The following is a 25,499-nucleotide window of genomic DNA, read 5'->3' as shown; positions in this document are numbered from 1 at the left end:
ATTGTTATTAGTTACGGTTTTGTGTCACAAAGCTTGGGTGGTAGCATGGTAACGCCCATGTGCCACCCATGTAACGCCCCTCTGATGCAGAGTAACGCAAAGCAGTGCTTTGTCTTACTTTTAGGCTACTTTCAAAGTACATCCAACAAAAAACATTTTGTGTTAGTTTGTGGCACTTTTATGATGCAAACTCAGGACAAATTGTTTGTAAACCTGGCCCTATTTGGCCTGGTGGCAGAAAATGGCTGTTAGCACATGGCACAGACTCTACAGGGTAGATCTCTGGGCACCTACATAAGGGAGCTGGATGAACCCTAAGCAGCAGCACTGTGGGGCATATTTACAAGCACCTTGCGTATCCTTGCACTGCCCTAGCATAATTTGTTGAGGAGTTAAGGAGGGCCCCACCATGCACCATATTTACAAAGTGGCCCAATGCATCAGGTATATTGTATGCAAGGGGGGCGTTCTGGCACTGGGAGGCCCAAAAAATGGTGCACCATTTATTCCATCATTTTTAACACATGCTCAGGAGAGGCTTTAAAGTGAGGCTCCCATAATAACCTATGGGCATCTCTGTGCTTTGCTGGACTAGTGCCACTTTCTTGTAAACATGCCCCTATGTGTCCTAGTGCAGGAAGTGCCAATCATCAGCCTGCAGAGAGGTTCTACAGGAGTAAATCGCATTGCCTGAATCACTGACATAATATTGATGCATTCAATATCAGAACACAAAAATATTGGAAAATAAATATTGATAACAAAAATATGGACTTCCTATACTTAACTAGTAAAAGAACAAATATCAAGAACACAAATATCATTGTTAAAAACATCGGATTTTTACTTATATTGAAAACTCAAGTATCAGAAACAATAATATTGTCACATTGAAATAAACATACAATATATCAATAACATCGATACAGAATATCGATTAAAATATTATCAGCAAAATGATGAAATTATCATTAGACTTTCAGCAAGCCACAATTCAAACCATTTAAAAAATGTACTTCCACCCAGCCATATAAGGCTGTTACTATCATTTCTATCAAAGTATATATTGATACCTCCAACCATCCGCACGTAGCATACAATATGCTACAAATAGACAATTTGTCTTCAAAATAAAAAAATGATAGTACTCCCCTATGTCCCTGTCACCACTACAATTTAGTAAACGAAAGCCCTTCCTACCAACAAAACGAAGACAGACTAAGCCCCCTAGTGGACTATTTCAAAGACAGTTGGGTTGGCAGAATGCATAGCTCTGAACTCAGACTCCAACCCAAATTCAAAATACCATGGTGGAATGTCTATGACAGCAGCCTGGCACAGGAACCCAAAACAAACACTTATTTTATTTTTATTTATTTTTAAGAGTTTTCTATAGCGCTGGCAAGACCGAGAGGGTATCAAAGCGCTTTACAACAGAATAGAAAATAAACAGAAGAAACACATATGAGTCAAGAGTCACATTACAGAACGATAATACAGAGTGGTTCTCATGAATAGAAGGATGGCGATCCAAGGATGGAGGGGTGGGGAGTGAGAGACCCTTATTGATGTGAGGGTTGGTTTAGGAGGTATTCTTTCAGTAGCTTCTTGAAGGTCAGATTGAAAGGGTTAGATCTGATGTGAATGGGTAAGGAGTTCCATATTCTCAGAGCGTTGTTTGAGAAGGAGCATGACCGAGTTTTTTTCTTGTTAGGTTTCGGTAGGAGGAGGAGGAGTGAGTTTGTGCTTCTCAGAGATCTGGTTTGACCAGCTTTCACTAGCTTGTTAGCGAGGTATTCAGGTTTCCCAGTGTGAAGGGCTTTGTGTGTTAGGCAAGCAGTGCGGAAATGGCAACGGGCCTCAATCAGGAGCCATTTGAGACTCCTCAAGGCTGGGGAGATGTGGTCAAATTTTTTAATTCCCGTCACTAGTCTGGCAGCTGCATGAAGAGTGGACCTCATATGGGCGAGTCGGGATTTGGCCGTGCCAGTGAGGATGGAGATCCCATAGTCTAGTCTTGAGAGTGCCAGTGCTTGAGTGGCCTGTTTGAGGTCATCCTGGGGAATGAAGGATTTGATTTTGTGAAGAACTTTAAGGCTGAGGAAGGCATTATTAGCGTTTGTCTTGATGTGGTCCTGCATGGTCAGGTTGTAGTCCAGAGAAATTCCCAGGGATTTGACCGTGGTAGACGGGGAGAGAGTACATTTGAGTGCGTCAATAGATTTTAGCCATTCTTGCAGTTGAGGAAGCTGGTTAGGTTTCGAGAGGAGGAGTATTTCTGTCTTGTCGTGATTGAATTTGAGATGGTTATGAGCCAACATAGGGCTTCTTTAAGGGTATTGTTCAGACGGTGGATGTCTTCTAAGGAGGATAGTTCAATATAGAGTTGCATGTCATCTGCATAGAGATGGAAGGGGATATTGGCTCGAGTGAGGATAGTGGTAAGATGGTCCATGTAGATGTTGAAGAGAGTTGGGGGACCCCTCTGGTAATTAGGGAGGTGGGTGAGGTCGAGTTGAGAAGTTTTACTTTTTGCGTTCGGTTTTGTAAGAAGGAGGAAAACCAGCGGAGGGCAGTACCTTCAATGCTTACTCTCTTTTGGAGGGAGTCGAGAAGGAGTTTGTGGTCGACAGTGTCAAAGGCCGCTGTAAGATCAAGGAGAATCAGTAGGCAGGGTCGGTCAGAGTCAAGAGAGTTGTGGAGGTCATCCACTATGTTAAGGATAGCTGATTCAGTGCTGCAGCCTTTCTGGAAACCTGATTGAAGAGGATTGAGGAGGTTGTTGGTATCGATATGTTGGGTTAGTTGTTGGAGAGCACATTTTTCAAGAACTTTGACCAGGAAGGGAAGGTTAGAGACAGGTCTGTAGTTGTGGAGGTTGTTCGGGTCTGCTCCTGGTTTCTTTAAAATTGGCGTGATTTGGCCTGGTTTTAGGCAGTCCGAGAACACGCCAGTCTGAAGGGATCTATTGATGATCATAGTCCATGTAGGGGAGAGGGACTGGTGGAGTATTTTTGCCAGGGAGGAAGGGAGGGGGTCGGCTAGGTGGGAGGAGGTTTTGGAGGAGGACATAAGTTTGGAGATGTCCGATACCAGGAGGGGTTGGAAAGAACTCCAGCTAGCGGGGGCCGGCAGCAGCGTCTGGATGGGGAGAGTGATTTCGGTTTTGGGGGGCGGGTTGTCAGAGAGGTATGGAGCAGGGATAAAATTGATAGTGGAAGGGAGGCGGGGCACAATATTGGGGGGGGAGTCCAGTGCTAGGGAAAGTTCAATCTCAGTGATTTTATCGTTGAAGAATTTGGCAAAGTTAACGCAAGTGACCGTGGTAGAGGGTAAGGGGTTGGGAGCAGGTTTGGTAGTTTGTTGTTTAATGATGTTAAAGAGCTCCTTCGGGCGGTTTATGGCTCTGTCAAGGTATTCTGGAAGAAGGATCTTTTTTCATTATATATGTGTTTTTTGTAACTTCTCCGTGCACTTCTGAGCTACTCCAAGTGGGTGGAGGAGAGGTCGGATCTCCAAAGTCTTTCAGTAGCTCTGAGTTGTCTTCTCTCTGAATTGAGGTCATTGTTGAACCAAGCTCTAGATGGGATGTTTCGCAGTCTTTTCAGTTTTAGAGGGGCAAGCTGATTAAGTATGATAGTCATAGTCGAGTTGTAGTGGGTGGTTGAGTCCGTCTTGGAGAGGATGTACGAGGGGGGGGGAATAAGGGAGGTGATTTTTTCTTCCAGGGTAGATAGGGGGATTTGGCTGACATTTCTTTTCCAACTAAAAGATTTTTGAGGATGAGTAGTGAGTTGGGGGATATAGTTGCGATGGAAAAGGAAGATGCGATGATCTGACCAGTTGACAGGAAGAATATCGTCGACCGTGAGGGAATCTTTATGCGCTATAATCGCATCCAGTGTAGCGCCTTTGATGTGGGTTTGGCACTTGCAGTGTTGGGAAAGGTTGTTGCTGTGAAGAAAGTCATTTAGGGTTTGGATGAGTGCATTGTTCTCATCGTTCCAGCGCCCAAGATAATGAAGTTGGGGTCAGAGAGGGAGCAGTGCGTTATTAGGTCAGCTAGGTGGTCCGCAAAAGGTTGGGTATTACCAGGGGGTGGTAGAGAAGGTGGAAGGTCACCTTAGAGTTGTCGCTGGTCTTAGTAGAGGCGTTCAAGTGTTCACAGGAATTGAAAGTGAGAGCTTCTTTGAAATCTATTTCTATGGTATTTTTGTGGATGATGGCAATACCTCCCCCCGGGCGGTCCTTTCTCTCTTTGTTGTAGATAGAGTAGCCAGGAGGGAAGAGGGTGTCCATGATCAGTTGCGAGAGTTTGGTTAGCCAGGTCTCTGTGATGAAGGCAATGTCAGTGTTATGGTTGAGGATAGCGTCAGCAAGATACGTAGCGTGTTTGACTGCTGATCTGCAGTTTATGAGCATGCAGTTGGTGCGAGGATGGATCTTAGGTTCAGGCCTGGAAGGGAATGGGGGGATATTAACGAGGTGAGCAGGGGGTCTGGGAGAGGGAGGCTGTATATGTTGTCTCCTGAGGCCAGTGATGACTTGTATGTTAGAAGGGGGGGGTTGGGGTAGGGAGGGATGGGTTGTAGGAGTGAGCGAGTTTGGTAGCTTCCTTGTGAGATCAAGGAGGGATTGTTCTTCTTGGTCTCGAGGTGTTTCGAAGAAAGGGTCTAGAGGGCCAGCGGATACTCTGTGAGGAGCTGTTGACCGAAGGAGGTGTGAGTGTCTGGGTCGCTACTGGGAGTATCAGTGGGTAGAGGCTTCTCGCTATCTTGTTGATGCCTTGAATGATGAGTTCTAGTTGTGATTCAAGGTTGGAGAGCCGTTCATTGATATTTGTGGAGGGAGAGGTTTTAGGGGTGGAGGAGTGGGAGATAAAGTTCCTCTTAGGTAGGGGCTGGGGTGACTGTTTCAGATGGGATCTAGGATCACTGGGCAGAAGGTTAAAGGAGGCTGTCGTGGGGTGAGATGGGTTAGAATCAGGGTATGGGTTAGAGGTGATGGGGGGGCAGGCTTGATATGAGTATCTCTACAGTTCAACAAGTTAGGTCTAGGGGAGGGCTGGGGGAGAAGGGGGGGTGGGAGGGGTGACGGTGGAAGGGGAGTCGAGGGGGGGTTTGGGGAAAGGAGAGGTGTTATGGGGGAAAATCAAGGAAGTTTGGGATGAGGAGACAGACATTGCAGTGGAAGGATGGCACAATGCCTTTCAAATCCACGCTAGGTAGAACCCAACCTACTCTGTACTAATTTATAGAAGCATTACAGAAACAGAAAAAATGCAAACAGCTACGAAGGGAGCAATCGTTTAGACAAATCGCCCCTAAACATAGCAAACAAACCAAAAGAATGTACAAGATGATACAATCTTAAGTCAAAGGGCCTCACTACGAGTTTGGCGGTCACAAGAGTGCAAAACTCGCAGTGGCAGTCCGATCTGTGTGGCTTTGTGGGTCCGACTGCCAAATTACAACTTTGGTGGTCGGACCGCCAAAGGACCGTCATTCCTGCCGGTAACATGGTTCCGGATGGCATAATGGCAGCGGGCTTGCAATCAGCTATGGCGGAACTGAACTCAGCACCGCCTGGCTGATTACAACCCCTCTTTCTGCCTGCCTTTTCATAGCGGCGAGCCCATCATGAAAAGGGTGGTGGAAAGAAAGTGCTGGGGGCTGTGGGGGGGAGCCTGCCCAGAACCGTTAGAGTGTGTACTGTCTGCTTTGCAGACAGTGTGCATTCCGAGGGTGCTGGAGTGTTAAGATATTGGGCCAATATCCTAACACTGTTCCTGCCGGTCAGCTTGGCGGGAACATGTATTACAGTGCTCCTACTAGTCAGCCTGGCGGGAACATAGTAATACGCACAGTTGAGACGTCACCGCCATGGCGGTGACATCCACCCCATGAGTTTGGTGGTCCCACGGAGGGTCTCCTGACTTACAATGAGCCCGAAAGTCTTCATAAATAACAAAGGAATAGATTACTTAGAAATAATAGACACAAGCAGATTATAAAATAAATAGTAACCTACATAAGTCGAAAAAAACTATCACAAAATCTAAACTACCATTACAAATCATTTAAATATTAAATATAATATTTTATTACATCAGTCTCAAAATTAAATAAAAGTCCGCTTTTAATGAAGAGTGAGATAATAAAATGATATATAAATTATTCAAACAAAAAATGTAAGCATCACCAGTGAAAAAACTGAAAAACAAACTCAGTCTATCACTTAAAATAATTACAACACATAAACAATTCCAAATAACAATCACATAATATTTACACATTTCCCACCCAAAAGAAATTAAATAAATAGACATACTAGTAGGTAGCTGCATATCTTCCTCTGTATCCACATAGTCCAAAATAGTAATCCACCATAAATGGGAAAATTATTATCCAAAAAGCCCCCCAAAAAAGCAAAATTAAAACAAAAGCAATATACAGATCCCTCAAAGCAATTTGGAGTATCTAGGAACATAAAAACCCAAAAACTGTTTTAAAAAAAGAAGCATTCCAGGAAATCCAAAAAAAGGAAATCAAAGTTAAAAGTAAAGCATTGGCTTATTATAAATCAAAATTTATTTCATTTTAAAATGGAAACTCTCATTGTCCATAAGACACATTTGTAGACACAAATCTCTAAAGTAAAAAAAAAATACAGTACAATCCCAAAAATAGATATACATCACACTTGATTATCAAAATATAAGTTACATAACACAATTTAACAAAACATAATGACCCATTACTAAAACAGTGTACGGAAACCCAAAACTACAAACCACTACTGTTAATACATCTAAATATACAACATACCCACAAACAACACTATAACTACCTTCTAGACCTCTCCTCTAAACACTGTCCCCACCCTAAAAAAAAAAAAATCTTTAGAAAAGGACTTACCTGTTCAGACAAGTAGCAGCACCTTACCATGACTTGGTTTCAGGAACCTAAAATAACACAAAAAGACTGAAAAATATAGGATGGCAGTAAAAAATGGCTGCTAAATGAAACTAAAAAATACAATCTCCCCATAGAAATAAATCGGAAATAATATAAAAACATATTTAAAAAATGTATGTAAAAATGAAAGAAAATATTAAACATGTAAAATATGTGTACCAATGTTGTAAGAAATGTTAAAAACAGTATAAAGTATACGCTACATAAAAGTGTCAAATATACACAATTATTTATTATATACTGAATTGTTTTGTTGAAATGGTGTTGAAAATAGGTATAATAAACAATGTAAGAAATCTTAAATAAGCATTAAACAATGGGACAAAAGTGACAAAAGTACAACATACAATAGTTTTAAATGTAATTTACATTTTTATTTAATAATAAAAAACCTCATGAATGTTTTATTTACTTAACTATATAGATGTTTATTTTACAGTTTAAATATATACATTTAAAAATGTAAATATATACATTAAATGAACTTTGAAAATATAAATAACACGTGGAAAATATGTTAAATGTCTTTATTCTGCAAAAATGGAATTAACAATATAATTGCTTACAAACAGACAACCATTTTTTATTATATTTCTATACATCAACAATACAAATGAAATAGCACAAACTATTTGTACATAAATAAAACAAAGGATTTCAGACTAAGTTTATCAAATTAAATAATCGCACTCCAACATGAACCATTTTGAAGAAAGTGTTGGACAATTAAGAGATGATTTTTACTGCTCCCACTCTTTTTAAAACCAATTTGGGAATAGTGCTGGACACTAAAAGGGTGTCTAGTACTATTCCCACTGCAACCTATACAGATTTGGGAAAGGTGTTAGATGCTAAAAGGTTAACATTTACTATTCATACTCCAGCCCATACCAATGAGAAGAAGGTGTTGGACACTAAAAGGATGAAAAATGCTGTTACCACTCCAATTGAAGCCAATTTGGGGACAGTGTTGGACACAAAAGCGGTGACATTTACTGTTTCCACTGAAACCTAAATCAATTTAAGGAAGGTGTTAGACACTAAAAGGGTGTCATTTACTATCCCCACTCCGACCTATACCAATTTAGGGAAGGTGTTAGACAATAAAAAGGTAACATTTACTATTCCCACTATAATTTTTACTAATTTAGAGAAGGTTTTGGACACAAAAGAAGTGACATTTACTAATCCCACTCAGATCTAAACCAATTTCAGAAAGTGTTGGACACTAATGAGGTGACATCTACTATTCTCATTTCAATCTAAACCAATTTGGGTAAAATATTAGACACTAAAATGGTGTCATTTACTATTCCCATTACAACATATACCAATTTGGGGAATGTGTTGCACACTAAAAAGATAACATTTACTATTCCCACTTTTATCTATACCAATTTGTAGAGGGTTTTGGACATGAAAGGTGTGACATTTACTATTCCCACTCCAATCTGACCATATTGCTGGAAGGTGTTGGACACTAAAACGGACGACATTTACTATTCCCTCTTCAATCTAAGCCTATTTGAAGAAGTTGTTGAGTGCTAAAGAGGTGAACTTTGCTATTTCCACTGTGATCTAAAATGTTTTATACAAGGTAGTACACATTAAATATTGTGTATATATACAAACAAAACTTCATACTCACATATAATTTTTTAACTATAAACTAAACTAAAATGTAACCTAAAAAACACTGACCAAACTACAAACATATGTATTCATATGTAAACAATAACACATAAAAAATGTTATTACTGTAAATAAATAATATATTTTCTAAATATTTACTACCATTCCTAAACTTTAAAACGTAAAATAAAAAATAATAATCCACAATTAATCCTTTAAACTAGAAACATTTAAAATATATATTTTAATATAAAATCATAATAAAAAATATATATATATTTGTATCATTGAAATGTATTTTTCACAAAAAGTATACACTTTACAACTTTTATATCAAAAAGTCTAAATAATTTACTTTATTAAAATACATTGTTATATATTTCTAACTATTTTTATAATGTAAATATTTTTTATATTTCTTATTGAAAATGTAATACAACGGATATATAAAAAATGAAAGTTACAAAATAAATAAAAAATATAAAATATTAATTTGGACATCATTAAAATAATTAACATAAAATGTATTTGAAAATATACAATTTTAAAAAAACTCCTAACCCTCATTACCTAAAAACTCCATATCCAGCTACTAAAAATAATTATAAAACCATTTTTGTAAGCAATAATAGAACTAAAAATACACATTTTAACAATTCCATAACTAATAAATTATCATACTAAATCACAAATAAAAAAGTTAATAAACATTTAGAATCAAACACGCTACAACAAACATACTAATTACTAATTAACACTTACAAATTATATTACATACAATTATATTTTCTAAATCAATTACAGCAATATTAAAAACAACACTTTAAACAATATTTTTACCTTCAATTTTTCTGTCAACAATATTTTTGACATCCTAATATTCGTGACCCAATATTTTTGTATCACAAGTTTTATATTCAGATTTTTTGTCCAAATACCAGCTGGGATGAGCCCTGAACAGCAGCACTAAGAACCTCATACGAGTCTGGCAGTTCGAAACCCGGACCGCCAGACCCATGGAGAGGAAACTGCTGCGGAGCTGGCAGTCTCCCCACCACTGGCCCAATTACAAGGATTCCACTGGGCTGACTGACGGAAACCTCTGAAATCAGAGGTTTCCGCCAGTCAGCCCACTGGAGGCCGTGTGGCGACATTGGCCTCGGATCCTCATGATGCCGAGGCCAATGTCATCACACAGAGGGTGACCCCAGCACCTTCGGAATGTGCACTGTCTGCCGTGCTGGGCAGGGGGGGGCCTGCACTGCCTACAACATTGTCGTGGGCAGTGCAGGGGCCCCCCCTGCCGCCCCCAGCATTGGGTTTCCATCAGGCTTTTCATGGCGGGGTCCCTGCCTTGAAAAGGCTGGCGGAAACTGGACTCGTGATCAGTGCAGTTGCGCTGAACTCAGCGCCTCCATGGCTGAGCCAATCACTGTCAGCCCCTCAGGAACCATGTTCCTGGTGGGGACGACAGTCCCCTGGCTTTCCGACCACGAGGGTCGTAATGTGGTGGTCTGACCACCTGGAGTGCGGCGGTCCGACCGCCACCGCGAGGCTGCCGGTCTCAAGACCCCCAGCCTCGTAATGAGGTTCTATGTGTCCTTGTGCAGGAAGTGGCAGTCAGCAGTCTGCACAGAGATTCTACTGGGTGGATCCCAGTGTATGTCTAGGGGCCTGGAACACTATTCCAGGCAGTGCAGAACTGTCAGAGCGCATACATAATGGCCCTCATTACGACCTCGCGGTCTTTTCGCAAGACCGCCGATGTACTGCCGTGGTGAAGACCACCAGTGGTGGCGGTCTTCCGCGCTGCATATTATGACCGCTGGCAGCCCTCCGTCCTTTGACGTACGGAAAGCCGCCAGCAGCCATACTGGCGGTCAGCGGGAAAGTGGAGGCTCCACCGCCACATCAACAGAACACCGCCCACAGAATCACATCCCATGATTCGGTGTGGCGGTGTTCTGGTGACGGTGTGCTGCTGGCGGAGCTGCCCCCATGGATCCCGTCCCCTCCTTGAGGACCAACGGGCAAGGTAAGTTGATCGTCCGTTAGGGGAGGGGGGTGGGGGGGGGGTGATGTGTGTTGTGTGCATGCATGGGGGTGTGCGTGTGTAGAGGGGGTGTGTGAGTGCGTGTATGCGTGCGGGGGGTGCTGTGTGTATGGGAAATGTGTACGGGTCGGTTGGTGTGCATGTCTGTTTGTATGTGTGTGGGTATGTGTTCTCGTGGTGTATGTGTGTGTGTAGGGGTGCGTGTATGTGCATGTTGGGTGTGTGTGCGTGTAGGGGTGTGTATATGTGCATGTTGGGGTGGGGGTGGGGAGGGGGTTTGTGCCACCTTTGGGGGTGGCAGGGGTGTGGGGGGAGGTCTCGTGGGGGGTAGTGGGGGGTGGGGGAGACCCCTATCAGTGCCAGTGAAGGAATTACCTGGCACCGATAGTGCCTACCGCAATGGATCTCATGGTGGTTCCCAACCACCTGAAATCCATGGCAGTATGCAGGGTCCTGATACCGTTGGCGGTCTTGTGATGACCGCCGGGCTGGAGACCGAAATCTCCAGCCCAGCGGGCATGACCGCCATGGCGGTCGGAATGGCGAAGTGGCGGATGACCGCGGCGGTAACCGCCACGGTCATAATTCCATGTTTTTTTCCACCGGTCTGTTTGCGGTCTTACCGCCGCTTCTCCGCCAACCGCCAGGGTTGTAATGAGGGCCAATGTGTTCTGACAGCATACCACCCTGTACTCTGCACTATTGCTGCAATCCATTTTGTCTCTTCCCTCTTCTCTTCATGCACTGTCGCCTTCTCTTGCAGTCACTGCTCCAGTTTTCCTACTCATTTCTATTGTTGAATCCAACCTATCTTTTCCACAGTGCCATGTTTCTCCTCTCACCTTAAAATCACCCTCTATATTTCTCTACTTCTATTTTCTCCTTTCCTCTGCTGCTTTACAATTGAGTCTTTCTTCTGCTGTGTTTCTCAAACTGTCTTTTTGCTTACTTTTAATCTCCCTGCCCTTCTCCCATCTCTCCCCTCTCCTTTTCTACTTCACTCTCTCTTCTATCTCACTTGACTAGTTCTCTTTTTCTCCTCTTTTCCTTTTTCTCTCCCATTTTCTTCCCTTTCTCTCTCTATCTCTAAATATCGTCAATGCAGTCTCCTTTGTATTTCTCTCTTATCTATTTGCCTATTTTCCAGGATCCGCCTTCCCAGGCTTTGAAATGGAAGCCTACGTGACCATCAACCATCAGGACTTCCCTCGACACTCAAATGGCGAGATCTCAGGGGTCATCCACCCCAAACTTCAGGTCAGTCCAATCTGTGTTTAGTAGATGTTTAATGTGATATCTGGTTTATGCTTCAATCTAGGACACACACAGTTGTGATAAAACTTGCTCCATGCTCCAGACCTGAGCTTTCCTTTATTCACATTGGTCTGATTACGACTCTGGCGGTCTTCAGACCGCCAGGGTCGCAGTGGTGGTCTGACCGCCACCAAAGCGGTGGTCCGACCATTTTGGCGATGGTCTGACTGACACATTATGACCATGTTGATCGTACTACGGTCGGACCGCCGGTTTTCCTCCACAGGAGGGACTGGCGCTCCTGGTGGTCCTAGTCTGCCAGGACAGTGCTGCAAGCAGCGCAGCCCTGGGAATTACGACCCCCCTCTCCGTCAGCCTTTACATGGCAGTAAAACATGCAGAATACCCCAAGTGGGTCCCTGCGCTGCCCATACACTTGGCATGGGCAGTGCAGGGGGCCCCCTGGCAAGCCCCGTCATGATGTTCACTAACATCACGACAGGTGCTTCTGCACCCTACGCAATACAGCATTGTCGCCGGCTCTATCATGAGCTGGCTTCAATGTTGTAGGCTGTTCCCTGCTGGGCCAGTGGGCAGAAACACCATTCCCGCATGCTGACCCAGTGGAGAAACTCTGATTGGGGCCTGCGGGAAGGCAGCCGCACTGGCAACAACCTGACCATTGGTACTTCGGCGGACGGTGAAAACCGTCCACTGAGGTCATAATGAGCCTCTTTGTGTTTTTTTAAGTCTGTTAGTCCAATTGGTTCAGTTGAAGTGAATCAAGATGGCAGCTCCCAGATTGCATTAGCCCTGAAGTGTTTGGTCTCTGAAGTCATGGAGCAAGTAGTAAGAGTTAAACTAGACACAGGCCTGTGGCAGCTTCCTTGTGAGGCCAAGATGGCCGCTATTCAGAACAAATTATCAAGTGAATGAATGGATGAATGAATCATGTTATTTATATAGCGCGAACAGCTACTTACAATTGAGTGCCCCAGCACTGTAACAAGAAATGCAGGAGGAGGGAGAGGAGAGGGCATTATTGGCTGAACAGATGGGTTAATAACGATTTGTGGAAGGCAGATTCAGTTTATATGCTTCTGAGCTGAATTTGGGAGGTGGTTCCATATTCTGGCTGTACGTCCTAGAAATGAGGTCCCACCACGTCTTGATTTTTTGAAGCGGGAGGTTGATATAAGGTGAGCCTTACTAGACTGCAGATTTGTGCTTGGCTGGTACTTTTTGATTCTTTTATTCTGATGACAGGGGCCACCGCTATGCAGGGCCCCGTGGGGTAGAGTGAGGGCTTTGAAGGTGACCCTTTTTCTAACTGGTAGCCAGTGCAGATTGGCGAGGAATGGTGAGTCAGGGGTACCTTTTCAGAGGTTGAAAAGAAAGCAGACTGCCTTGTTTTGGAGCAACTGCAGTCGACAGATTAGGTATGCGGGTAGTCCCAAATACTAGGCATTTGCGCAGTTTAGTCTGGAGAGAATTGTGTCTCAAACTACTGTTTTGTGGGCCTCCCAAGGGAGGGGAGATGGAATTATTTCAGTGCCCTTATGGTCCAATTACAGTTTCTGGCAATGACCGAATCTCAGACTTGAAGGGTAAGTCATTATCAAGGATGGCTCCCAGGTTTCTCACTGCCTGAGTTGGCGGAGTGGGGGTAGGTTCATTCTTAGGCCAAGCTCAGGACCAACCTGGATTTGGGTTAGACTCAAACAGTAGGATTTCAATTTTATCTAGATTGCATTGTAGTTCACTTTCTCTGGCAAGCCTTAGACTGCTCTCATGCAGTTAGAAAAGGAGTCCTTGCTAGTATCTGAGTTGCCCTCATAGGAGAAAGCAAAACTGAGTGTTATCGGGATATGAGACCATAATAATGCCGATAAACTCTACCAGTGGTTTCGTCCAGACCGATTGTTCTCACTCTGTAAGGTAAGAGATCAGTGACTCTAAGGCCACTCCCCGATACCACAGTTGAACAAGCATTGTAGAAGAAGATCATGGGAGACAGTGTCAAAAGCCACTGACAGGTCTAACAGAATGAGTGTGGGATTGTGACCGTTATCCAAGGACATTTTTAGCGACTCAGATATTTCCAGTGGTGCTGTTTTGGTGCTGTGTCGTGTTCGGAAACTCAATTGGGAGGGGTGCAGAAGGGGATTAGATTCCAAATCAAAGAGGGTCACATGTGCCAAGTGGAGCACACAAGCACATCAATTATTCTCCCACTTCACAATGAGTGTCTAAAATGCTGTGTTTGAGGGAGGGTGTTCCTGCCTGTGCCCGGTTGGCTTGACTTTGCCACCTAAGTGTTCTTTCACCACCATATATTTACATTTACTCAAGTAGAGTCAAACAGTAAAACCAAAATACATGTAATCAACTTTGAACAATAAATTGGCTTTGGCACATACATCCCCATACATCTAGTCATTGTTGTAGAGGTTTGCAATACACATCAATAGTGAAGTTTATAACTCACATAGGGAATTGTTAATCATAAATTGGATCTAGATATAATTTATTGGCTTTCTTCTCGAACCCATCATGATAGCTTGACCATTTCTCCCAAATGTTTTGGGGTTTCTTGGAGAAAGTTCTAGCCTCACATACTGAGAATTCTAGAATGGAGCACCTGTCTAGACTAGACTTTTATCTCTCACTACATGCCCCTGAAAGGCTTCTCCACCTTTAAGCAAGAGCTCTTTTGAGGAGGACAAGCCCTAATCGAAGGAAGGTTTGTTCAGTGTTTGTGTACCCTCATCTTCAAGGATGCTTAACAGGGTAATTTTGGGGACTAGTTGAACCGGGCGATTGAGAACCGTCTGCAAAATGTTTAGCACGGCTTCCCAGTAGGGGCGAGTTATGTTGCATAACGCAATTGTGTGGGTGAAGTTTCTCTCTTTTGGCTCACTTCTAAGGCAACTTGGGCTGGGACTGCGTCGCATCCACCATACTTTTAATGGAGTCATGCATATTTTCTGTAAATCTTCAAACTCTTCTAAGCGGGATCTCATAAATATCGCTGATTCCCTAGGCACGTGACTGCAAATGTCCAGTCCTTATCCTTGACTCGGCATCCTCATTCCCGATCACCCATGCTGTTAGGTCTTTGTACAGTAGCTATGTATATGAGATGCAGATAGGTCCGAAACCCAGGTGTTCCAGTAGAGAGAATACATAGTTCCATGAGAAGCTATTGAAAGACTTCTCCAGGTCTACTAAGGTAAGGTCAAGTAGTTCACTCGGTGTGTTTTTTACTATAAGGGCATCTGATGTCAAATCATGTTGGACATCTCAGCACAAAGCCACTCTGGTCCTTAGGCACAGGTTTGCCAATAACCTCAAGTAGATGGTTTGTTGGACTTTGGCCAAGATTTTGGCACCGGTGTTTGTAAAAGGGATTAGTCTATAAGAGTTGCAGTGATTTCTGGACGGTCTGGTTTGAGAATCATTGTGATCTGTGCCTTGCATAGATCATTTGGGAGGCTATATGATACTTCTGCATTTAAGAATAGGTCAGGGAGGGGTTGGGTGATGAACTTCATCAGCCCTTTAAAGAATTCTGCAGGGAATCCATGAGGACCTGGGGTGGGAACATGCATTAGTTACCACTCTCTCGATATGTATGAACGAGCATTGGTTAATACAATGGACCAGAGTGGCTGCATTCTCAATTACTTCATCACTTCTGCTGCCTTCCTGACTAAATGGAAAAATGTCACAATTCTCTCCGTACTTCAAAAAAGACCTCTGTGGACCCTACAACCACCAGCACCTCACAGATGATAATGCTCTTTACAGATATACATAACATAACATTGCTCGCCAACTACAGAGCCAACTAATACCTCACCAACCACCACTAACTCATGGACTTCACACAGTACAGCTTCTGACCCAACCACAGCATGGAAACAGTCATCACCGCTACAAACAGCATTTGCATGATCTTGGACAGAGGAGACACAGCTGCCCTCATCCTCCTGGACTTCTCTGCTGCATTCAACATGGTATCCCACTGCATCCTCATCTGACACCTAAATGAGATTGCAATCTAAGGACTTACCATCTGCTGGATCGGCTTCTTCCTGAACGGACAGACGTAATCAGTCAGCTTAGCTCCCTGCTCTTCCGACGCCCATGACTTCATCTGCAGAGTATCACCTGGATCCTCCCTTAGCCCGACCCTCTTCAAGCATACATTATTGCACGAGCCAGCTCCATCCACACCCACAACATAGATGTCCTCTCCTATGCCAACGACATTCACCTTAGCTGCTCCCACTTAGGCAAGAGTTGAAGACGCAGCTTTTTAAAGAACACTGCACCACAATACATTAATTGGTCATTTGTTTATTATATTATATATTGTGCAGAAGAACGCGGAGAGAAGTCACAGCATATTACAGCACACACGCCCATCTTTTACCAATATCCACAATGACTGTAGAAGTCCTGATGACTTCAGAAGTACCTCTGCCCTGACTAAAGCCTGTGAGAGGTTTTGTCTAAACAGAAAGAGGCCCTATTGCAAAGCCTGTATCCTCCTAGGAGCCTGTCAATGGTCCTAACGTCTCTGTGTCATCAATGGAGAAAGTGAGAGGTCCTAAGCTGTTTGTACCCTCAAAGGAACCTTGAAGAGATCTTAAGACAGTGTCTCTTTCCTCAGATCTGTGAGAGGTTCTAAAGCAAGCTATATGTCCTCACTGGAGGTGCTAAGGTGTCTGTGCCATCAGTGGAGCCTGTGAGAGGTTCTAAGGCCGTGTCTGTGCCCTCATTGGAGCCTGTGTGTGCCCTCTTTGGATAGTGATCCCTAAGTCTTGCTCCCACGCAACTGATAAGAGTGTCGGTGTGGCTAGAAAAGGCCACCTATCACCTCATACAGGTGTGTGATGCCCCTCCTGGGAGATCCTTGGTAGAAGAGGTGCTCCAAAGTTGTATTGGCTCTACTACCGTTATCTTTCACTCTCAGTGTATTCATCGAATGGAGGAGCTGTGTGAGGTGGAAATCATCTGCAGGAGTCAGGTGAAAGCGCTATCTATGTAACTGCCTATGAAATGCAACTTCATCTTAGTACAAAAGAGGGAGTGCTCCACCCCCCAGTCCTCAAAGTGGCCGCTTGACACTGGTTAATTTTATCCCAGTGCCGAAAGAGAGTTGCAGTAGCGTACAGTGAGGTATGTGAGGGTGGAAGGTGGTCTTGGGGTTTCATCCACAGGATGTGTTGCAAGGGGGTGACGGAGCATTCCTATTCCAGGAGCACCCAAGGGTTGGTATAGAGGCGATGATGCCTTTCAACAGTGGACTGATACTGTGATGTGTGAATGTAGTGATCTATATTGGGAAATCCCAGCCCTCCATCTGATGTTCTTTTGTACAGTGACCCTCGTGGTATTCTGGGAGTGGAGTTGTGCCACACAAATTGCAGCAGCTGCTTTTGGGTGTGTGTGACGATTTCACAGGGAATCCAAAGGGGCAAGCTGTGCACTACATAAAGTAGTTGGGGAAGGTAATTCACTTTGACAGCACTGATACGTCCCAGCCATGATATCTCCAACCTACCCTAATGGTTGAGATCCTTTAAGAGAACCTCCAACACTGGAGGAATGTTATGTTCACACAGTGTATAAATAGAATTAGTCAAGGAGATACTTTAATAACACATGGCGGTAGCCTCCTAGGTGAGGACAAAGGAGGAGAGCAGGGCTCGAGTCCTGCAAGTGGGGTCTGTTTCCCCAAGGCCCATAAATTTGTGTAATTGATGCAGAAGCCTGAAGCTGCTTCAAATTGCTTTAATTCTTCCAGCAACACTGGAAGAGATGTATCTGGGTACAAAAGAAAATATCTGGTCACTTAAGGAAACATAGTTCATCATCAGCCAACATTGTTAATTTGTAGAATTCTCCGACTATCTCGAGCCCTCGGATCCAGGGGTTCATTTTGAGATGATGGACCAGCGGCTCCATCATGAGGCTGAAAGTTAGTGGAGACAAAGGGCAACCCTGTCTAGTGCCCCTGTGAAGGGGCGTCCGAGGGGAGAGGGCACCATTGACCCTTATACGTAAGGTCAGGGTCTTGTAGCTGGCCAACAGATAGGTCATCACTTTGGGAGCTAGGCCAGTCTTTGATAGGACTGCATGAAGGAATGGTCAGACCACATGGTCAAAATTCTTCTCCGCATCTAGCAAAAGAAGTAGGGTTGTGGTGTTGGTCCGCTCTACTACATTAATCACGTTCACTGCTAGTTGAACATTTTCCCAGGCCTGTCTATTCCTGATAAACCCTGACTGGCAGCTGGATAGCAACAATGACCCAATGGAGTGGAGGTGGTGAAACCAGGCTGGAAGTGAAAATGTTGACATCAGAATTCATCAAGGCAAAGGGCCTATACGAAGAGCTAACTGTTGGGTCTTGGCCTGGTTTCAATAGCCGTGTTACTATAGATTCCGCCATGGTTGGCGTTACTGCTTTGGTGAGAAGGAAAGAGTTGAAAACCTTAGCCAAGGGTTCCACTAACAACTCGCAATAGGCTTTGTAAACTGGGACCAAGAACCCGTCAGGCCCAGGAGCCTTGTTGAGTTTGAATTGCTGTGTGGCTGCCCTCACCTCTTCGGGGGTAAAAGGCTCCTCCAGCTCCTGAAGCAGCGTGGGATTAACAAGGAGGGAGGCAAAGTGCTGAAGATACCGGTCCTGAGTAGACTCTGAAGGATGGTGGGCCTGGTATAGTGATGCATAGTAGGTCCTAAAGAGACTGTGGATGTCAGATGTGTCATTGTATGAAATCCCCACTTCATTCCAGATGGAGGAGATGTGATTTGTAGTTTTTTCTGTTGTAGTTTGTATTCTAGTGATCTATGAGCCTTATCCCCCTTCATAGTATTTCTGCTTAATGTATAGGGGTTTCCGCACTGCATCGGTCAGATAGTGCTGTTCTAGTTCACCCCAAACCCACTGCATCTCCCTGTAGACCCTATGTGAGCCTATTGCATTGTGTTGGATCTCTAACGGGGAAAGGTGGACCTCAAGATCCTCCTTCTTTGGCTAGTTTAACAAAGGTAGATCTGTGCTTTATGAGTTAAGCCTCACCGGATAGCCTGGTTGCACCCCACACAGTAGCATAGGACTCCTCTATGGTATTGTTTTTGTTAAAGTAATGCTCTAAAGACTCTCACACAGAGCCCCGCAGCAGTAGGTCTCAAAATTCTATTTAGTTGATGTACCACATCGGAGTCGTGCGCTGGGAGGGAGCTCCTGCATCTCACAACAAAAACACCGGAGCATGGTCCAACAGGGCTTTGGTGCCTATAACGATTTTTTGGATGCGTGACTGGAGAGCGGCGACAATCAAAAAATAATCAATCAGCGTGTGAGTTTTATGGACATTAGAATAGTGGGTGTAATCCCTCTCTTCAACATGGATCACTCTTCAAATATCTAATAGATGAAGGTCATGGATGCCCTGTGTCAGAGATGGTGTGGCGGGCCACAGAGCATCCCACAGCCATGGGATAAGTATTGTAGCCAACCACAGAGCAGTCCAGGGTACTGTCTAGAACTGTGTTGAAATCCCCACCAATAATGAAATACCCCTTAATAAACTTTGCAACAAATGGGAGTAGTGAGCCATAGAACTTATCCTTTCTATCATTAGGCCCATAGACGGAGAGGAGGGTGGTCGTTCCAGTCTAGCTCTCATACCCACCACCCTGCCCCACCTATCCATGTGTAATAAGCCAATGGTTATAGACAAGCCCTGGGTCACCCCCTTGGTTTTAGTGGGGTCAGTTGCTTGGAACTGTAATGAGTATCAGTAAGAGCAGAGCCTCTTAGTGTCAGGTAACAGGAGGTGAGTCTCCTGTAGCATAGATTTTTCTACCTCCTTGGTGTGACACCACTTCAATAGTGCCTTCTGTTTAATCAGAGAATTAAGTCCACTGAACATTCAGCCTCATTTAAACACAACTGGGCATTATCTTACACAAAAGTGTAGAGTAGGCCCCATCGATTGTGTCACGGCACCCATTTCTTGAGGGCACTTGAGATTCCAGCCAAACATGTTCTCCTTGGATTAGAAAGTGGGGAAAAACAGTAATTGCCAAACAGAACTGAACAACAGTAAAGAAAACAGGGCTAGCCCACCATGGCAGCCATGTGCTGTACGTCGGCTGTAGTGTGGGAAGGGCAGCTCGCAAGGGTACTCCAGGGCCTCCACATGCCCGCCCAACAATTGGTCCACAGAGTCCTGCAGCGGCTGCCACCACTGGAGCCAACAGTGGATACCCTCATTAGACATTGACTGACTGCCCACTGGATGCTTGCTACCTTTGAGCTCACAGCTGAGCCCAGCAGACCCTGTTTTGCTGACCCGCATAGAGTTACCGAGGAGCCCGGGCAGCATTCCAGTGACTGCCCTAGAGTATGTGGGTTGGGGGCTGTCCCAAAGCAGACCCTCTGGAGGGAAGGCAGTGCAGCTACTGTCTTGGACCTGTCCCTGCCAGGGGTTGCAAACAGTCCCTTGACACAGGCTCAAAACATTCCCTCTCAGACTTGGTTGAGACCTGTATGTAGATCTGAAAAGCCTAGACCAGCTCCCATTTGTACCCAGGACTAAGAAGTAGTTTACAAGGGTCAGTTGGCTGACCTCCTGTTTGGACACAACAAGCTGAAAAAACATTGTTGATGATGCCCCCCCCGACTAATGGCATTTAGACCTGGACTGTATCCTGCAGGTGGCCTATACTGGAGGGAGTTCTCGACCCTAGGTGCTATCCCTGAGGTCATAGGAACTTTAGAAACTACCAGAAACTCTGAAAAGTTGGGACGTTGGTCATTTTTGAATATCCACAGCTAGCACTGAGACCTCACGGCAAAGAAGTGTGATTTTAAAAAAACGTAATCAGATATAGCTTAAGGCTAACTCTGCTGGAGGATATTGAGTTCCATAAAAAAAAATTAAGTACGAAGATAGGAATCTTGACCGGGCAAAGGGGCTAAAACTATGTGCCCAACAAGAAGACCTCAGCGCCCTCAAAATGTAAATTTCTCCTTTTCTGAGCTTTTCCTGCCAAAACCAACATCCATCTATCTGGCTTTAAGAGGACTTTGGTGGATAGAGTCTGCAGCTTTTCCCCACTGGGGGATTTCAACTTCCATTTCACAGACAAAATGTAAAGTCTTTGACCGTGATAAACTCACTTGATCTTTTTGAGCCGCACTCCATAGTGACTGGCCTGAAATCACGCCTAGGTCCCGTTCACCCATAAACACTAACTTCTGTTGCATACTTTACTTTTTCTTAGCGCTTTTTGCCTTAAATCTGTAAAAATGTCATAGCTCCTCTTCCCCTTTTTGTATTTTAGTCGCTTCGGTGTCATTTTACTCCTTACATTTTTCTCTGTTTTCTAAAATGGTTATGGGATTTTATTATGTTGTGTTTTGACCTTTAAACTGTTTTGTCACTCGTAAATACTTCACACATTTTCCTACCTAAATCATGTCCACTAGGAGCCATTGCTACCAGGGGGCTGAGCTCAGGTTTAAATTACTGAAACTGTGTTTTACCCTGACAAGTTGGTGGCATTATTTCTTGTGGTGGACTCACATCCACCCCAAATTAATAACCCCAATTCTTAAAATGTACAATAGACATTTAGCCCATTTTGAAGATTCCCTGATTTCTTGGCATACCTGAATACTGAGCAACATCCAAATACACGAGTTGACACGTATGGTGTCCCAGAAAGGACAAGAAAGCACAGAGGTCCCTCACCCAGGCAGGATCTGTGTGACCCTGGTGAAAAACAGAATTGTATGTATTTTTTCTAACATGAACGGCATTCAGCTTGAGAGATTTGCCTTTTTGTGAATACCTTTCATTTGTAGAGGAACTGATTCAAGGAGAAAGCTTCTCCACAACAGATTCCTGTAGGCATATTTTGCTCCTGAATCACATATAGCCAGCAACAGTGCTGTGCTCTCACAGCAACAGATAGCTGCCTGTGTGAGTCTGTCGTAGCTACAGTTCTCAGGTATTCACAAAGGTAAAGTTAGACCAAAAGTCCAACTTAGACCAAAAGTCTAACTTTACTACCTTTCGGTATTCACAAAGGTAATGTTAGACCAAAAGTCTAACTGTAACTAAAGTCTAACTTTACTACTTTTCGGTATTCAGAAAGGTAAAGTTAGACCAAAAGTCTAACTGTGACTAAAATCTAACTTTAGTACTTTTCGGTATTCACAAAGGTAAAGTTAAACCAGAAGCCTAACTTTACTACCAGTAAAAGTATTAGTAGTAACTCTACCTTTGTGAATAACAAAAAGTAGTAAAGTTCGGCTTTTGGGCTCAGTTAGACTTTTGGTAAGATAGCGTGGATGGAACTATTGAGTAAGGAAACAATGGTGCCCTAGGATTGGAGCATGAAGCTGTCCCTTCCTGCTGCACAAACTCTATGGTTGCAATTCAGGCTCCAAAAATGATGCATCTCTTTGGACTGACCTTAGGCCCATGATTGAGACAGAAATTATTCTTACCTTCTGTTTGTATTTCAGGACAAGGATTTCCTCCCTCTGCACCCCGGAGAACCCATCTTCCAGACCCTGGATGGGTCAGAGGTCACCTACGAAGGCGAGTCAACCATCTACCCTTCCTTCATCAACGAAGCCGCTTACTATGAGAAAGAAATTGCCTTCTACAAGATGGCCAAGAAGAGGATAACTGTCCCTGCGATCCAAGCACAGATGGACTAACTTGGGGGGTTTGAGGGTTAGGGGGAGGCCCCAGCCCTTTAGAACAGATCCTTTGGAGTGGGGGTGAATGCATATGGACTATTTGGGGTACAGATATAGTGAAGAGAACGGGAACAGAACCAATGAGACAGAACAGCTGCTAATGGTCAAAAGCAACTCTCTGGGAAGACAAGTCCCAGAAGACCTAAAAGCTTCAGACCAAAAACAAGCTGCAATGAAGAAAATCAAACAGCACTGAGGGAAAGCAAGAGAAAGATTTGGTGAAAAGCTTCAGTTCTGCTGGACAGTAATTGGGCGATCGATCAGTTACTCCTTACGGGTGGAAAGCTACTTGGGCAACATAGGATGTTCAGTGGTGGAAGTTCCCAAATGCCCCTTCTCCACCTACTCCATGGCAAAACAAGAGATGAGAGGGCACCACAGAGAGGAAATTCAGTAAAAAGAAGAGAGGTTACAATCCACAGAACATCCTAATGACAGGAAAAAGGAAAGGGCTTAGGGGAGGATGGGTACAACCCTCAGAAGAAAGGAGAGGATTGAAGCATCAAGGCAGAAGAAGTTTGGAGGAGAGCAATGGTTGATTTGTGCCGGTGTTTTCCGATGCTCAGCACCGGCACTTATTTACAAACACTGTCACTTTATTATGCCGGCCCACCAAATGGTAGCTTTGTCTGTCTTTTTTTTTTTTTTTTATTAAATTCTGAAACACAAAATAGTTTTATTTTATTGGTGGCATTTCAATGTGGTATCTCCAGTACATTTCTTTTTTTTGTTATTTTATTTTTTTATTTTTTTATTTGCTTTTAAACCCGGACATAACAAGTCCGGAGAAATAATGTAACTCAGGCAATAACTCTCAATTAGATACAGGATAAATATGTATGTTAGAAAACAGGAGAGAATCTCCCTCATCTCCCAACACCCCCCAACATTTTTAATGACGCAATCCTTCAATAAGCACTCCTTCATATAATGTGTTCCCACGTCCCTCCGATCAGGTTCTATACGGGAGCCCCTTAGGAGTGATGGTCTTTCTATGTCTATCCTGTCAGTCCTCTGGTCCTTAGTGTCTTTAAGACTATGGCCCTCATTCTGACCCTGGCGGTCTTTGACCGCCAGGGCGGAGGACCGCGGGAGCACCGCCGACAAGCCGGCGGTGCTTCAATGGGGATTCCGACCGCGGCGGTAAAGCCGCGGTCGGACCGGCACCACTGGCGGGGTCCCGCCAGTGTACCGCGGCCCCATTGAATCCTCCGCGGCGGCGCAGCTTGCTGCACCGCCGCGGGGATTCTGACCCCCCCTACCGCCATCCAGATCCCGGCGGTCGGACCGCCGAGATCCGGATGGCGGTAGGGGGGGTCGCGGGGCCCCTGGGGGCCCCTGCAGTGCCCATGCCACTGGCATGGGCATTGCAGGGGCCCCCGTAAGAGGTCCCCTACATGTATTTCACTGTCTGCTGCGCAGACAGTGAAATACGCGACGGGTGCAACTGCACCCGTCGCACAGCTTCCACTCCGCCGGCTCGATTCCGAGCCGGCTTCATCGTGGAAGCCTCTTTCCCGCTGGGCTGGCTGGCGGTCTGAAGGCGACCGCCCGCCAGCCCAGCGGGAAAGTCAGAATTACCGCCGCGGTCTTTCGACCGCGGAACGGTAACCTGACGGCGGGACTTTGGCGGGCGGCCTCCGCCGCCCGCCAAGGTCAGAATGAGGGCCTATATCTCCAGTGAGTAGTATGTTATCCAGTCCCCCCATATCTTTTGAAATTTCTGCGGGCATCCCCTATTTATGTATGTGGTTTTTTCTCCCATCATGAATCCGTCCATCCCTTTTCGCCACGTATTCAGAGTCGGCCGGGTCTGGGATCCCCATTGTCGAGCTATGTCTCGTTTCGCAACCATCAGTCCAAGTCCGCATAGCTGAAGCTTCCTTCTGGGGAAATCTATGTCATTAGGGATACCTAGGAGTATGTATTTGGGATCCGGGGGAATCCTCTCATTCAGTACCCCTGAGAGTTCCCCCAATATCTCATCCCAGAACTCCCTTATCACCGGGCAACCCCATATGACATGTAGAAATGAGCCGGTCTTGCACCAGCATCTAGCACATTTTGGATGTCTGGTCCTCCCCATTTTGTATAATCTGTGTGGGTTGTAATATACTCTGTGTAGTATTTTGAATTGGATCAAGCGAAGTCTGGATCTTATTGCCACCTCCCTTCGGAACATCAGTGCAGCCTACCAGTCTATTTCTTCCATTTGTCCTATGTCCTTCTCCCATTTGGTACGTAGGTTTATTAATGTATTTGGCATGTTGTTATTAATGGTTTTGTATACCAGCGATGTTGCTCTCTCCATTATTTCATTTGTTAGCAGGCGGTTTTCTAGGGGGGAGTGTTCCGCGATTTCCTGTCCCACAAGCCCCTCTTTCCCCCACGCATGTCTCAATCTTATATATTGGAAATACTGTGTCTCGTTTATTGCATATTCTTGTTGTAGAGACTCAAAGGGCATGAGACCGCCATTTAACATCAGGTCTCCAATTTTGGAAATCCCAATCATGTCCCAGCCCCTGAAGCCCCTGAGTTTTTAAATTTCCTTTAACCAGCTTCCCTCCCATAACGGGGTCTCCATAGTAGGGCGTCTATACCATTTTATCTTCATATTAGCTCTTTTCCATGCCAGCAAGGTCACTATCATGACTAGAGCGAGGTGTCTGGTTCCAGTGCCCTCATATAAAAATTGCTTACAGGATCTCCCTTCCCATTGCAGCCTTTCCAGTCTGAAGGTGGGGTGCTGATCTGCAGCATAGATCCAGTCGTTAACATTGAC

The 25,499-nt window shown here is 44.6% G+C and overlaps 1 protein-coding gene across 2 annotated transcripts in view; it reads left to right on the top strand.

Annotated features, from left to right (window-relative positions):
* Nucleotides 1–23,739, top strand: part of LOC138293674 (N-acyl-aromatic-L-amino acid amidohydrolase (carboxylate-forming)-like) — an 84,429-nt gene extending 60,690 nt beyond the window's left edge. The window contains exons 6-7 of one of the 2 annotated variants that reach the window (XM_069232979.1): nucleotides 11,810–11,919; nucleotides 22,475–23,739. In XM_069232979.1, coding sequence (XP_069089080.1) covers nucleotides 11,810–11,919; nucleotides 22,475–22,672 — 308 coding nt within the window. In that variant the 3' untranslated portion in view covers nucleotides 22,673–23,739. The remainder of the gene's footprint in view (nucleotides 1–11,809; nucleotides 11,920–22,474) is intronic. The other variant, XM_069232978.1, reaches the window with a different exon arrangement.
* The last annotated feature ends 1,760 nt before the right edge of the window (nucleotides 23,740–25,499 follow it).

Source organism: Pleurodeles waltl, chromosome 4_2, assembly GCF_031143425.1.
Source record: "Pleurodeles waltl isolate 20211129_DDA chromosome 4_2, aPleWal1.hap1.20221129, whole genome shotgun sequence".
Classification (NCBI taxonomy): Eukaryota; Metazoa; Chordata; class Amphibia; order Caudata; family Salamandridae; genus Pleurodeles; species Pleurodeles waltl.
The sequence above is the reverse complement of the archived record's forward strand: the minus strand, read 5'-3'. Positions and strand labels throughout refer to the sequence as shown.